At 45.1% G+C, this 16,268-nt stretch overlaps 1 protein-coding gene across 1 annotated transcript; it reads left to right on the forward strand.

Moving 5' to 3' along the window:
- Positions 1-115: 115 nt before the first annotated feature.
- HECTD3 (HECT domain E3 ubiquitin protein ligase 3) lies at positions 116-15,724 on the forward strand. The gene is made up of 21 exons (XM_081915985.1): positions 116-648; positions 1,793-1,953; positions 3,181-3,273; positions 3,564-3,699; positions 5,217-5,332; positions 6,433-6,546; positions 7,925-8,007; positions 8,725-8,890; positions 9,307-9,388; positions 9,754-9,936; positions 11,018-11,070; positions 11,486-11,550; positions 12,092-12,195; positions 12,559-12,678; positions 12,919-13,008; positions 13,422-13,628; positions 13,723-13,852; positions 14,181-14,255; positions 14,676-14,757; positions 15,027-15,098; positions 15,519-15,724. Exons 1-21 carry the CDS (start codon positions 292-294, stop codon positions 15,601-15,603), a joined length of 2,574 nt encoding a protein of 857 aa, XP_081772111.1. The 5' UTR covers positions 116-291; the 3' UTR covers positions 15,604-15,724.
- Positions 15,725-16,268: the final 544 nt, after the last annotated feature.

The raw sequence follows: 16,268 nt of genomic DNA on the forward strand, positions 1-16,268 counted from the left end.
CGCCGACCCATTCCCATTGCGCGGTTCCCTTCGCTTCTTGCATGCTCGGCTTGCTCATTCACCCGTCCGCCGATAGAGGCTGCTTTACGGTACACCCGGCAGAACCGAGGAGGAAGGAGGGCGAGAGTAGCAGGAAGCAGCCGCAGCCGCCCTCCTCCCGGTCGCTGCGCTGGGGAAAGACTCGCCGGCTGCCAGAATCGGGACTGGAGCGAAGGGGCCACCGGCGGAGCTGCTCCCGCGGCGGCTGCTCCCTCTGGGCCAACCCCGCCTCGGCGGCTGCAGGCGGCCAGGATGATGCCCCCGACGGCCGGCGAGTCGCCGCACCAGCTGCTAGGCCGGCTGCGCTTCCTGAGCGAGGCGATCGGGTGCCTGACGCGCGCGGAGCCGCTGCCCGCCGCCTTGTGCTACGTGCCCCGCGAGGTGCAGTATAAGATCTGCAAGGACCCCAGCGCCTCCGGGCCCGCCTCGGCCTCCGGCCGGACCCTGCTGTCGGTATGGGAGAACCCCAGCAAGGCCGGCGCCGGCTCCGGGTCGGGCGGCAGGAAGGGCCTGGGCAGGGGCACCATCGAGCTGCGCAAGGGCTCGTGCATCCGAGCCAGCGGCGAGGAATACTGCAACGGGCACGGGCTCTGGGTGAAGCTGACAAAGGTGAGTGTGGCAAGGTATAGCCCCCGGCGGGGCCTGCAGCGCACGGGCACCCGCACCCGCTGAACGCGGAAGTTCGAGGAGGGTAAATTGCCAGGGCTCCAGCCTGCTAGCGCCACATTCCTCCTACCGTGTAATGATTCCTGCTGTCCATAATTCCTGGTGTGAACTGGCAACCCAGCCGGGATGCTTTCTGAAGAGGAGGAAATGCACTCTACCCATGTTCAGAGGCACTTGAGCCGCTATTACAATTTCAAATGTTTTAGGGTTGACACCTCCCCCCCCCTTACATAATTTGCATGCTAGAGAAAATGTAGATGGAGGCTTAAGACACATGTAACAGAGATAAACATAGGCATCTCATCCTATCTTTCCCATTGCTTTTTGGGGCTGTGTCCTACATGCGCACTCAAGGATGGTAACACAGGGCACAAGTATTCCTACGTTTCTCAGAGACTGTCACTGTTTACAGACATAGATTACTATCAGCTAGTTTTATGGTTCCTTGATACGAATTTAGCTGACAGAAGAGCCTTTCAGTTTTTCCTGGCCCATATGATGTTTTTTCCCCTGCCTTGGTTATCATTTTCCCTGTTAGTATTAGTGTGGCAATAAACTGGCTGTCACATTTTGCACTTGGGAAATAGCAACAATAAGGAATATGCAAACAGCTGTAATACCAACAACGTTCCTTAGTTGGGGAGATTTTTTTGATAACTGCATGGCCCTCAAAGGCTATGTGTTAGTAAACCTCAGTAATTCCTATGCATGTATACCTGGGCATCCTCCTACAATCTTTTAGAATTCAGGAAATTTCCTATAATTATAATTGGAAGGACAGTTTAATACCGTTTTGTTGAGATTGCATGTGTGTGCATTCTTTCAAGTGAGAAGGGACTGTTGTTGGTCTGTAGAGACCAGAAAAAGTAGTCATAGACACTCATTAGCACAGACTAAAGACATGCATTTTGGTTTTTAATCAATTAGTAGGAGCTGTACATTTCTCTATAGATGATCAGTGTTCCTAACCATCTGTGTAAATCTCTTTGTATGATGTATGAGGATTTGATAAACTGTTTGGATTCCTTAGTTATCTCCAATGTTGTATTTTGTACTGGACAAATGATTTCATATTCTTCCCTCATAGGAGCAGCTGGAGGAATTCAAGATTGGCTGTGATCTGGAGGAAGGCTGGGTACTCATGTGCAAGCATGCAGATGGTGGGGACAGGCTGGTGCCAGTGGAATCGATGGAGCGAATCCAGAGGCAGCAACAACTCTTTGGGGTGGATTATAAGCCTGTAATCAGGTACTGAAAACCATCTCTACATTTTGTTTGGATTGATTGGCTTTTGAGGAGGACCATTGGGGAAGGCACTTGCTGTAAGCAAATACATGTTGTTGTTTAGTTGATTAGTTGTGTCCGACTCTTCGTGATCCCATGGACCAAAGCACGCCAGGCATTCCTATCTTCCACTGCCTCCCGGAGTGTCATCAAATTCATGTCGGTAGCTTCTATAACACTGTCCAACCATCTCGTCCTCTGTCGTGCCCTTCTCCTAGTGCCCTCCATCTTATCCAACATCAGAGTTTTTTCCAGAGAGTCTTCTCTTCTCATGAGGTGCCCAAAGCAAATACATAATACTATCAATGAATGTGTGACATTCAGAAATACCTATGGTTGCAAGCTAAATTAGTAGCTTCCAATAATTTTGCTAACGGAATCAACCACGAGCACTTTGCCTACATTCAGTTCTTAGAATGAAGAACTGTATCAGAAGAACTGTATAGAAACTTGTATCAGTACAAAAATTTCAAAGATTTTTTTTGTGTGGGAGGGAGTGGTATATGTTCTCAGGTGGTTCATCTCTTGTTTGCTTCTTTCCTGATGGCTGATTTCCTCCTCTGATCTACAGCTTGTGTGCGAAGGGGGAGAGAGGTTCTCTTCTTCTGGATTACGTTATTGCAGCCAATTGGGGATCAAATAAGCGGTGTAGTGACATTACAGTGGAAAACAGACAATCAGATTAGATTGTGGTGATGTAACAAAGCCAATTCAGAGTGAAAGTAGGAAGTGTTGCCCTCACTTTGAATGTCTTTGGAGAGAACAAGGAGTACAGCTACTGCACTGCAAACACTGTCACTCCTGTCCATAGCTCCCAAAGTTGTAAAAAAGGGATATTCACAACTGTGTCAAAAATGTATGCAAACACGTACAAACACACACATCACTTGGCTCAAACCTTATCAGTAAGTCTAAGATGTGTTAAGTTCTGTGTGTCCATTTTGTTGTTTTATCTAATAAATGTAAAGTTTTTCATTTTAATAGCAGCAAAAATTATTATTACTATAAGCATTATAAATTAGATCCTCTGTAGCATTAAACAAAGGGCTATATATCAACCCTTTGAATTACAGTATTCTCAGATACTTATCCCTTGCTTTAGTAGCTAATAATGCAGTTAGAACTTTTCCTATTTCTGTTTGCTTACACAGAAGTTTATAGTTGTTAATTCTGCCTTTTTCCCTTTTCCAGATGGGAGCAGGTGGTGGATTTAACATATTCCCTCCGTCTTGGGGCAAAGCCAAAAATCATGGAGCCAGATGCAGCTGCGGTAGAGAGACTCCGGTAAAGGGCATGCAACCTCCTTTACAGCAACAGTGGAGCAGCCAATGCACTTAATTTGAAAGTGGTAACTGGGCCTGCGGCACTGGACGTTTCTACATAATATCCAGGCTTTGTATGCCTGAGGACTTAATTCTATTGGGAGTCGTGCTTGTGCAGAAGTGGGAGTAAAAATAATACCCTGGAGGATATAATTGAGTAGTGGAGAGTATGATCGGGGATGTAAATTTCTGTAAACGCAGCTCTCTCTCTCTCTCATCCTATACTATTAACACCAATTATTGCCATTTTAGATTTGTACCACCCACATGGAGCTACGAATGTGATGAGGACTTGGTGCATTTCCTCTATGACCACATCGGCAAGGAAGATGAGAATCTGGGCAGCATCAAGCAATATGTGGACAGCATTGATGTGTCCTCCTACACGGTAAAGTGTCACTATCAACCAGGCTCCTTTGCATAGAGACCTTGCCTTCATGCATACTGTCCCTTGTTGCCTCAGCATCCTAACCACTAGGCCATCATTTGCTAATATTAAAGGGTTTGCAAAGGCAGATGTCAGGGACAGGGCTTCCCAGAGGGACGATGAGGGGGACAGAGAGTCAGAGGAGGAAGGAGTAGTTTTGCTTCCTTCTCAGCTGTTTGAAGACAGTCGCTCGCAACCCCTTCTCCTCAGCCGGAGAAGAGGAGGCTGGAGAGAGGCCAAGTCGCTGATAAGCGGACCCTAGCAACAACATAGGGGAGGGATGATTCGTCAGAGGAAAAGGTAGGAGGCCAGCCAGAATCTCCCCGTTCCCATAGGTTAACGAGGGTCAGGGAGTGGCATCAATCAAGGAAGTGGAAGGCGAGGTTCTGGCGTGCTTCCTGTTGGCACCGAAATCAGAGCCCAGATGCCTCAACATCTTGAAAGAGACAGTAGCCCATGGGAGCTGCTCTGAGTACAATGATGGTGTTTAATAAATCTGCTTGTAAACTGACAACATCTACTTTGCTGCTTATTAAGTCTGGGAGCCAGCCAGATTGTGACAACAGATAACTTCTGGTTGATATCTATAACCTTAGGGTGAGCTGAGTTAAGAATTTGTTAGGTCAGGATAACTTATTTGTGTAAACAGACTTTGAGTATCTCTTTGCTGGTAATGAAGAGATTTTGCTGTCTGAGGCAAAGGATAAAATGATACTCCCTTCCAATGCTATGTACAACTAGACCGGCGGTTGAATCTTATTTTAACACTGGGGACAGGCCAGCCACACTTAGGGGCAGCAGGCTAGCTTTGGGGTACAGGGTAGGCCATGTGGCACACAGCTCTGTCCTCCAAAATCTTGCCACTCTCCAGAATCTGCTGTCCGAGGCAACTGCCTTATTCTGTCTAATAGTAGGGCTCTAGCCATGAAATGAACTTCACCGGCCCCTGGAATGGGTTATTAGACAGTTGTTCTCTTGGTTCCAGAAAATGAAATAAAATAATGTGTGAAATAATGTGTTTTACTTGATCAACTTTTATAGTTGTAGGAATATATACACTTCTGAATTCTGTGTTGTCTTGGCATAGGTCTGCAAACTTTCAGATTAAGTTGGCCACCTGCTGATTTTAGTGGTCATCAAGTCTTTCTCTGAAATTTGATAATGCTTAACTACCCTGATCAGTGCTAGGACATTGTGCTCAGTGTCTCCTCTACCGTTCTTCATAGATCTGCAGGTTGCCTCTCCTAGGTGAATGGAGAGTGGTAAAAATCCAGGAAGCCTTGAGGGAGGAAGATGTGTTCAGTTATTTTCAGGGATAGTAGGAAGGTGCAGCTGGATGCCTGAGTGTCTGGAACTAAAAGTTCCTGTCTGAGGTTCTAGAGTTGGCATCCTCTTGGGAGGGATCTTGTGGGTTGCCTGAAAACAAGCTATTACATGGATATTTCTAACTCCCCTCAGTCTGTCTTTGCTTCCCTCAGGAAGAATTCAATGTTTCATGCCTGACAGACAACCATGCAGACACCTACTGGGAGAGTGATGGGTCTCAGGGTCAGCACTGGGTCCGTCTCAACATGAAGAAAGGGACCATTATCAAGTGAGTTCCCCATCTTTTACTAGCCTATTCCTTATATGTGGGGACATCACTGGCAGACACTTCGCTGTCCTGGCCTAATCAGCTATTTCCTATAAGTACTATTGTAGTTAAACCCTGTTGCCTCTGCTCTCACTGAGTGTGAAAGCTACATCGAGAGCAGCTGGGTCATGTTAATGCCCATGAATGTTGGTCTTGTTCTGTGCTTGGGCTTCTTCCTGCCCAAAGAGGGAATCATGGAAAAGACTTCTGGTTAGGTGCTATGAGGCTTTAAGTTTGGTGCTGAAGATGTACCTCTTTATAAACTGGCCTTTGACACTTGAGATGCATATTTTTGGGACTCATACTATTTTTGTGACTGTAAGTTGTTTTAAATTGTTTTTAGTGCTGTATTTTAAATGGTTGTTTCACTATTTTTGTGACTGTAAGTTGTTTTAAATTGTTTTTAGTGCTGTATTTTAAATGGTTGTTTCCCACTCTGGGACCTCAAGGTGAAGGGTGGGTAGAAAATTAAACTATTACTGCCTTCATCACAACAACAAAGGAATTATCTTTTCTCACGTATACCACTGTGATTCCACCACTGCCATGAAACTGAATGTTGAGCAATTTCAGAATGGCCCTTTTGAGGTTTGCAGCAAAATATTTGTTTGAATCTGCCCTCTCCTTTCCATATGGCAGACAAAGGCATCCCCACCTCTTCTTCTACCCACCTTGGTTTTCCTGTTAAGTAAGATTTCTGTGATCACATAGGTTTGTGCAGAATGTGGTACTAGTGATGTACAAAAACCACCCTTCTCGATTCAAAATGGCTGAGTCTTTCTGGCCCTTTTTGGTTCGTTCCTGGGAAGGTTTAAGCTTTCCCTCCAAGCCACATAAAGGTCCAGCCTGGGGGAAGCTTCATAGCCAGTTCTATCGCCTGCCAGGTTCCCCTGCACCCTTCCCCTGCTTTCCCCACATTTCTCAGCTCATTGCAGTGAAGGTTTCTAAGCATATTTGGACCCTCCATTGTCCATAGGAGCTCTGGGAAGTAGTTTTAAAAGCCAGAAATTGTCCTGTATCTTATTGTTGTCTCACATTTACCCTTTAATTCTCTCCCCCAGGAAGCTGTTCCTGACTGTGGACACAACAGATGAGAATTTCATGCCCAAGAGGGTGGCTGTGTATGGTGGCGAGGGGGATAACCTGAAGAAGCTGAGTGACGTGGGCATTGATGAGTAAGTCAGACGAGGGAGGCGGGGGGGGGTGGAGAGAGAGAATTTGCTTGTTGAGGAAAACCAGGTGTGAAACTGAGCCTAAATTTGGCTCAGATTCTTTCTTTAGCCCAGACATAGGCAAACTTGGCCCTCCAGATGTTTTGGGACTACAATTCCCATCATCCCTGACCACTGGTCCTGTTTGCTAGGGATATTGGGAGTTGTAGTCCCAAAACATCTGGAGGGCCAAGTTTGCCTATGCCTGCTCTAGCCTATGCCTGCATGGCACCTTTGATTTTACCTCATGAGGCATGGAAAGGGGAAGAGAAGAAGTGAATGTGAAAGGGGTTCTATTGTAATCAGATGGTGAAGAAAAGCAACAAAATACTAGACCTGAAGTGTTAGCGGCTAATGGACATCTCTTTGTTTTTGAGCTTGTAGCCTATTATATCCCAACGGGTTCAAGGAAGGAAATATCTCATTATTATTATTAACTTTTTTATTGGCTTGAGGCAAGTGCAGCTGCCCCCGTGGACCCCCCTGGCTCTGCCCATGGCTCTCCCAGTTTATCCATCCTCTACCATTAGTTCTCCCTCTGTCCATAGCAACTGATATATAAGCATACACACCCTTATAACTCCAAAGACACACAATTAGAGCCCAGTATATGACCTCAGAGATAAGTAAACATCAAGAAACATAGTTAATAGTCCACCCACCAACCCCAGTCAAACACTACAGCACCTGGAGAACTAACACATGTTTATACCAGTCCAGTAAAATGCAGTATGTACAAAATGCAGCTGTGACTCAAGGCTAAATAGAAGCAGTTACATAAAGTACAAAAGGCAAAAACTTAAAGCCACACACAGGGCAGACTGGAGGTCCACAGTAAAGTGCCATCCCAAAATGCAATACTTTTTAAAGTGTGGTAAATACTTATCTATGCAAGAGATGGGGAAACTGTGGCTCTCTAGTTGTCTTTCAGCAAGATACAGTCTGGGAGATACAGTCTGGAGGGCCACAGACTCCCCATCTCTGCTCTATACTATGAGGAGGCATTTCCTGGCATCTTTCATATTCCTGAGGTAATGCATAAAGCTACCATTGCGTGCTACAGTGTCTCAGGGAGAAACATACAGTGTAGTTCACCCCAACCCACTGCCTTCATGGGCATAAAAGTTCCCTGTGCTTCCTTCGAAAACCATCTGAAGGTGATTGATGGGTCTCTTTAGGGTACCCAGAAGGTTGGAAACAGATCCCAGGAGTTCTGGTTTCTGGCTCCACATCCACCTTGATGGAACTTCCCCTGAGCATGTAAGATTAAAGGATTTTTATTTTGGAGGGGGGTGGTAAGCCTACCTTGTGCAAGAGGAAATAGATGTTTTTGTGTCTCCAGGAGCTACATCGGGGATGTGTGTGTGCTGGAAGACATGACTGCTCACTTGCCTGTCATTGAAATCCGCATTGTGGAGTGCAGAGGTGTGTGGGTATCAGTTTGGGGATGCGCCTATTAATCCCTGGGGTGCAATGATCTCCCTGCTTTTCTCTAAATGCTCCAGTTTAGAATTTCACTCCCTCTGTAGTTACGTACCCAGACACGTTTCATCTAGAGTCAGAGTACAATTAGGCAGAGGGCCTTCTCAGTAGTAGTGCCCGCCCTGTGGAATGCCCTCCCATCAGATGTCAAGGAAATAGAAAACTATCTGACTTTTAGAAGACATCTGAATGTAGCCCTGTTTAGGGAACTTTTTAATGTTTGATGATTTATTGTATTTTTAATATTTTGTTGGAAGCCGCCCAGAGTGGCTGAGGATTTTATATTATTATTATTATTATTATTATTATTTATTCTCCTTAGTGATTCACTGCTTTGACAGCTGCCCTGGTGCTTCCCCTTTGGTGGATGCCATTTTGTGATTATTTTATCTAGGAAAAACAGCAAAGGCACACTACATTTATTAATCTTTAAGCCACCACAGGTCTGCTGTTTTTGTGGCAAGTGATGAATAAAGCCCTGGAATTTCTCCAGTAGTCACCCACCCCCAATTTGTGATAACCATGGGTCACTTAGAGTGATCCAAAGAGAGACCCTCATCCCTACTCTTCCCCCCAGTATTTCTCTCCCGCCTCCTGGAGAAACAGTTCCCTATTTGACCTATGTGTCTTAAGCTGCTTTGTTCTCCCCTTTTAATACAGATGATGGGATAGATGTTCGGCTACGGGGAATAAAGATCAAATCTTCTCGGCAACGGGAACTGGGGCTCAATGCAGATATGTTTCAGCCAGCCAACCTGGTGAGGTATCCTCGCCTGGAGGGAAGAGACCCTGATGTGCTCTATCGGCGGGCTGTGATCATCCAGAGGTATGGAGCAGGGCAGGGCTGAGGAACAGTCTCCAGCCTCGGTGTTGCCGTTGTTGTTGACAGCATTTCTTTGTTTTGCAATATGAAATGCCTCAAAGAGCGAGAGCTCCCACAGTCATTGTGGTGGTAGTGGGCTGAGCATGTGCGTGTCCATGCACTGTGGTACAGCACTAGGTGCCTGTGCTGTAAAACCCTATGGAATTTATTTATTGTTTCCTTTTATTTTGTTTCACCTGTAGTTGTAAATCCTCACCTGCTTAATCAGCTTGTCGGGTGAAATAGGGAGGGAAGCCAACAGAAAGAAAGCAAGAAATGTAGGAGTAAATGTAGGGGTCAAATTTAACACGTCTGGTTACTCTGCCGCCATCTGCAATGGCAACGTTGGTATTTATTTATTGCGCTTTTGGTTTGGGTAGGTTTATCAAGATCTTGGATAGTGTTCTTCACCATCTTGTTCCAGCCTGGGACTACACACTTGGCACCTTCAGCCAACTCAAGGTGAGGCGAGGGACTTTCTGATTCCCAATTTCTGTGTTTTCTATCTTGGGGAAATAAACCATTGCTTTGAATGTCTACTTTATATTTGACTTTCTTCGGTAATATTTCATTCTGGATTGTTTTATTATCTGATCTTTCAAGGTAGGTTGTAAACTGCTTTGAGACTTTTCATTTCTTAAAATATAAAGCAGTTTAGAAATGAAATGGAAATAATAATAATATATCAAAAGATTTCCTACTGGGAAAGAGAGGCGCTAGAATAGTTTGCGGTGATGTTGGCAGTAGAGCCAGCTGGTTTGTAAAGTAGGAGAAGGACTGTGCGGGATATTCCTGACTTTGACCCAGCGTTGCTTTGCCCGCGATAGCACATCAAACAGTTCCTGCTGCTGTCCAAAAGACGTACAGTGCTAATCACCCAGTGCCTCAAAGACTCAGAGACTAGCAAGCCCAACTTCATGCCACGGCTCTACATCAACCGTCGCCTGGCCATGGAGCATCGTGACAATCCTGCACTTGACCCCAGCTGTAAAAACACAGTCTTCACTCAGGTAAGGCCAGCTCACCCACTAGCAGGTACTCTGTGGCAAGAGGGATGGGGGGAGTCTTCTGCCTTCGCAACCTGCAACATGTGTTCTGTCCTATTGTACTCCAGAAATGCTTTTTCAGCCTATACCTTCAAAGCAAGATCTATCTCTGAGCATAAGCTCAGCAAACAGTTTTGCAGGGCGATGCAGTTTCTGTGTGGTTGGGAGTCCCACTCAGTGGCCTGGTTTACATGTCACACTAACCCAAACCCTGGCTTAGCATGAATACATGAGCATACAGGCTCAGGGAGAGGAGCTCACAGTCCCTTCGCCTCTCCCTAGCCATTTTGCTCTTTTACTGTGCTAGTGGGAGCCGTGTGTTTTTGGAGCCCCTCACTTTATAATATAAGAAGAAATTCAGCAGTGGCTGCTGGTGACGCACATGCGCAATGTCCCTCAGATAAAATGATAAAATGATGATTATTTCCTCTTTCACATGGGATTAAATAACTAACATACCTGGTTCAAACCTTTCCCAGAACCAATTAGTTCACGCTTCTCTAAACTCTAATTTCAAGGTGTATGTTAGTTCAGATTTGCAGGAATCGTGTGTTTATGGTTCATTCTCATTTCTAAGGCATTGGGGTAACTGGAAATTGTAGTTCATTGCTTGTTTACTGTTTGTTTTATCCTGTCTTTTCACCAATGAGCTCAAGCTGACATAAATGAGGTTATACCTTTTTATTCTTAATATTGTGGGGTTAGTGACTTGCCCAAGTGTGTTAAATAAACTTCATGGCTGAGTAGGGTTTTGAACTTGGGTTTCCTACATCCAACCCTAGCTATTCTAGCCACTTTGTCACACTAGCTTTTTAATTTAATGTGTGTCCCTTGCTACACATACGTTGGTGGTTGTTAGGGATCTGCCTGACTGTGCAGTGCGCAAAAGAACTTCTTGTACATCTTTGGTGCATGTTGCCTGTTGCCAGTTGTGTAACAAATTCATCAAGACCTTCAGAGGATGCCTATTCCTGCTTTGCTATCTGTAAGCACATTGCCCAGGATTCTTCTCTTGATGCCTCTGCTACATTGTCTGCTTTCCTAGGTATATGAGGGACTAAAACCTTCTGACAAGTATGAGAAGGCCCTGGATTACAGGTGAGTTTTTGCATCCAGCAGCCACCTGTGCCTTCCCTGCCCCTTCCAGCTTGCTGTCTCTAGCCTAAGTACCTGAATGCCAAGCACCACAAAGTTTCGAGTAAATTGAGAGCTGAATTCTCAGAAAGAAAACAGAGCCTTATTTTTATAAATGAGAGCTTGCTGCAAATATTTGCAACACACCAGTTATTCAAGGACCTTAGTAGGTTCTGGGCCACACAGAAATATGGCACTATTACCATATTTCTTAAAAATATAAAGCAGTATAGAAATGAAATGGAAATAATAATAATATATCAAAAGATTTCCGACTGGGAAAAAGAGGTGCTAGAATAATTGCACTTTCACCAGCAATGCAGTGCCTCCCACAAACCTCCACAGGTAGGGTTAAGTGACCATTTTTCATTCATCTCAGGTGGCCGCTACGTTATGACCAGTGGTGGGAGTGTAAATTCATTGCTGAGGGCATCATTGATCAGGGTAAGTTTTGCACTTTGTGTAATCCAAAATGGTAGCTAATAGAAATTTTATCTCTGACAGTTTCCAGAGTTTGAAGCTGAAAATTTGGGTTTGCTTTTGAGTCAGTTTTGGAGATTATTATTATTATTTGAACAGAGTTCTGGTTAGGAGAATAAACAATAAGGATGGTGATTTGTAGTACAGCGGTTCAGTGTTGAGAACTCTGCTGCTGCCTTTGAGTTGGCTGTTAAACCAATTGCATCCTTGAAGGGGATCGAAGTATTGGTTACAGTAGAAGATTTCAACGGAGGCCTGAGCCCCCTCCTCCAATGGGTCCACCAGGGAGAATGCCAAGTGTGAAGAGATTTTGGTGGGGAGAAAACATAGTTTCAAATATTTTTCTTGTGTCCTCTCAGGGTTTTCTGCATCCTACAGAAAATTGGATAGGCCTCAAGAGCGGGAGTGGGAAAATCTGAAATCCAGCTAATGTATTCAGGAACGCAAGCAGGTGGTGATAACATAGCAAAGCTGATCACACACTTCCATGTGCTCTCTCTCCCAGGTGGCGGTTTCCGAGACAGCATTGCTGATATGTCCGAGGAGCTGTGTCCTAGTTCAGCTGAGACTCCAGTGCCGCTTCCTTTTTTCGTCCGCACATCCAACCAGGTGCTTGCTCCCTGATGAAGCTAACCCTTTCCTCCTCTTAAGGATATTAGAGCAGCATGAGTCTCAAGAGACTGTCAATGTGAGGATTCGGGCAAGCTCTGGAGAAAGGAAAGTGCTTAGGTAGCAGTGGTCTCTGAGGGAGAATATGGACACCAAAGCACTGTCCTTTGGTTCCAGCTTTCCCATTATCCAACTTTTATTCCTGCGGTATCCACCCTCTGCTTAGTCCTGGTCAGTGTGGAAATTTAGTGTGCCGCTATTGCATGGGGAAATTAATGCAGAGAGACTGGATTGTACATGTGTTTTAACATTCATTCTTATGTCCCTATCAGGACATTTGAGCTGAACTGTCTGTTGTTTCAGGGCAGTGGTACCGGAGAGGCCCGAGACATGTATGTCCCCAACCCATCCTGCAAAGAGTTCACAAAATATGAGTGGATTGGGCAAATCATGGGAGCCGCCCTGCGTGGCAAGGAGTTCCTGGTGAGTATAGGATGAAGGCTGGATCTTTCTTTGATACCTGTAGTGGAAGCCAGACTTTCCTTCTCCTGTGCCAAATTGTTTTCTAATCATTCATAATTGCAAGTATTCTTATAAAATCAGATCTAGGAACTGCCTTGTCTTCCTTCCTGAGCATTTCCTTTGAGCATAGTGGGACACAAAAGACCACATCTGGAGGCAATGTGTTGCAGTGCTGCATCTCTCCTTCCTCTTATCTTTAAGGTCCTGGCCCTGCCTGGCTTTGTCTGGAAGCAACTGACAGGGGAGGAAGTGAGCTGGAGCAAGGACTTCCCTGCTGTTGACTCTGTGCTGGTGAGTCACCGGGACGTGTATCTAGGAGTCGCTATTGAAACATGGGGTGCAGATTTCTATTTAGCATTTGTCTGCATGGCCTGTGGATTTGGATACTGGCATGGCAGAGCAGCTGGCTTCATTTTGTTTTCTAAATCTGCCAGTGGGGAGGGTGAAGGGGTGCGTAAGTAAACTTCCTTCAACATTTCATGATGTTGAACACATAGCAATGGTCCACACACAAATACTGCAGCTTCCAACCATAACAGCTGCACAGTTTTAGACATAATGCAAGCTTCCAGGTGATAGAAAGTGTTTGACAACATCTTGTAATAACTGTTTATTTATGGCTATGGTTTTTTTTATAAAATCCCCGTCTCCCACTTCCTTGCTTTCTTGGGCATAGGTGAGATTATCCCTTTCCTTGTTTTCAGGTGAAGCTTCTGGAGATGATGGAAGGAATGGACAAAGAGACCTTTGAGTTCAAGTTTGGGCATGAGCTGACATACACCACTGTGCTGAGCGACCAGTGCATGGTGGAGCTTATCCCTGGTGGCACTCGCACGGTGGTGCACTATGAGGACCGCTTGGATTTCATCCGCCTGGTGCAGAAGGCACGGCTAAATGAGAGCAAGGAGCAGGTAATTCAATATAGCATTCGGGTATTAGGATTTTGGTGCTGACTGGTGGTTCCTTGCCCCATCTCATCTGTCTCTTCTTTCCTGACTCTCTCAGCTTGCGGCCATGCAGGCTGGACTTCTCAAGGTAGTGCCTCAGGCAGTACTGGATCTGCTCACTTGGCAGGAACTGGAGAAGAAGGTCTGTGGTGACCCTGAAGTTACCGTTGAGGCTCTAAAGAAGCTCAGTAAGTGTGGGAGACCTTGCACTCTTCATGGGTAACATACCACATGATGTCATCATAAAACATGTGGCGACTCCACGTTCAGCTACTGCACTGAGTGGAGACTCACAGTACAAATGCCATATCAGTGGGTTGTACTATGATTTTGAGCTAGCATATTAGCACCTCATATCCATGCGCCTAGGTATATATTCCTTTCTTCCTTAATGTGTTCTGCCCAAATAATGGGCATACCATCTTTCCCTCTCTCCTTCAGTTGGACCTTGGTTCTGTGCCAGCAATATTTTTCTCCATAACCTGCACCATCTATCTGTTTTTCTTCTTCTCACAGCTCGCTTTGAGGATTTTGAACCATCAGATACTAGAATTCAGTATTTCTGGGAAGCCTTGAACAACTTTACTAATGGTAAGTAGATGTTGGCAAATACACACTGTTATGGAGTGATGATGTGAAGAAATCTGTGATATGAATTGCAGGTTCAGTAGGTTTTGAGAGGCTTCTCCCACTGTGGCTCATAACCACTCCCAGAAAGTGGTTTTGTTTTTAAGAGACTTAACTTGGAGGGAGTCACAGCAATGTGGCAATGGGAGATGGGAATGGAGAAAAATAGCCCCAAACATGCTATTACAACAGCTCCCCCGACTGAATGGTTCCCCCTGTTTAGGAGGGTCAGTTTTTACCCCCACCTCGAACATTGGCTGGCTCCCAGTAAAAGCTTCGGTCTTGTTTTCATTCCTACATGCATACTGGGCAAGCTTGTTGTGGTAATAACTTTTGGTGAGATGTCCCTGGGAGTTTCTGATGGTTGTGTACTCTTCCCCTCAGAGGATCGCAGTCGCTTCCTGAGGTTTGTTACTGGAAGAAGCCGACTTCCTGCTCGGATTTATATCTATCCTGACAAATTAGGGTGAGTGTTGTGGGAATGACAGGTGGGGAGAGTGCTGTTGTGCTCAAGTTCTGCTTGCGGGCTCCCATGGGCATCTGGTTATCCAGTGTGAGAAAAGGATGCTGAACAAGATGGGCCTTTGATCTGACGTGTAGGGCTCTCCTTATGTTCTGTTAATGTGCACCATATTGCAGAGTGAGTGATGATGGATTGGCAGCCATTTTGTATTTCTATTGTGTGGTAAAGCCTTCTCCACAGATCTCACTGATTTGTTATCTCTTCTCTCAAAGCTCTGAAACCACTGATGCGCTTCCTGAATCTTCCACTTGCTCCAGCACACTTTTTTTGCCAAACTATGCTTCGTAAGTCTTGTTCTATAAATCTCTTGGGCAAGGGTGTATTGGACAAAATCCCAGTGGTTGTGGCACAGACCTGGGAAAGGCAGCTGAAAGGTTTGGGGGGGGGTCTGTGACATGGGAATAACATTGGGTGAGTTCAAGGTGCCTAGAGTATCACCAAGTGACCAGGGACATGATATTCCCAGTTTCTAGTGCGGCAATGCAAAGCGGATTATGATGGGGGAGATATGGGGAAGGGCTAAGAAGTAGGCCAATGTACTGGGAAGTGTGGCTGCCATTGAGAATAATATGCATGGAGATGGGAGTATCAGCAATGTGGGATGTTAATTACAGAAGCATAGCATCTTGGGGAGTCAGAGATGAGTTTGGGATGACCAGAAGGTATGTGAAAATGTTGATGTGATTCTTCTTTTTCACTTATAGGGCCAAAGTCTGCGAGGAAAAGTTGCGTTATGCGGCTTATAACTGTGTGGCTATTGACACAGATGTGAGCCCATGGGAGGAGTGAGTCTATTTTGAGGTCTTGTTAACCATTTCTTCTGTGTTACATAGTTCCTACATGCAATAATCTCTTACTATCAAGATCCAGAAAGCACGTATGTGTATATAAAATAAATTACCAAGTGTGAGGCTTGCAGTTTATTGATAAGCAGATACAATAAAACGGACAGCCTGCCCCCTTGGATTTTAGTGAGCCCAAAACAAAAAATGGGAATGGTGAAAAACTCTTCATTTCTGACACAAGTTTCCAGCAAGTGGACAATGGCATGTAGGATTCCAGAATTCAATAATTCTGGTTTCTTTCTCAGGAAAGATGTCAAACAAGAAATGCAGACAGTTGCAAAATATATTTGTTGTTAGTTAACATTTTAGAATATTCTTAATTCTCTTCTGAAACCTGTACCTCTCCTTAGGCTGCAATTCCAAACCCACTTACTTGGGAGCAGATCCCATGGACCTGAGGTGATGTTTATAAGATTCCTCTGTCAATCTTTCTAGCCGAAGATAAACATGAGGGCCACAGCTTAATTATAAGTTCTAGAGGAGTATTGGGGTTTTTTGCAGTGAAAACAAGACTCTTACAGCACCTTAATGACTGCATAAGCTGTCATGGACTACTGTCCACTGCATCAGATGTGTGTAGTGTTATCATGAGCTATAGGTTTAGATGCA

Source organism: Podarcis melisellensis (genome assembly GCF_964234715.1).
Source record: "Podarcis melisellensis genome assembly, chromosome: 6".
Taxonomy (NCBI): domain Eukaryota; kingdom Metazoa; phylum Chordata; class Lepidosauria; order Squamata; family Lacertidae; genus Podarcis; species Podarcis melisellensis.

Coding starts and splice junctions, on each gene's coding strand:
- HECTD3 (XM_081915985.1), top strand. CDS start 292: ATGATGCCCCCGACGGCCGGCGAGTCGCCGCACCAGCTGCTAGGCCGG. Junction 6,547..7,924: donor AGTGACGTGGGCATTGATGA/GTAAGTCAGACG, acceptor TTGTGTCTCCAG/GAGCTACATCGGGGATGTGT. Junction 9,937..11,017: donor AAAACACAGTCTTCACTCAG/GTAAGGCCAGCT, acceptor CTGCTTTCCTAG/GTATATGAGGGACTAAAACC.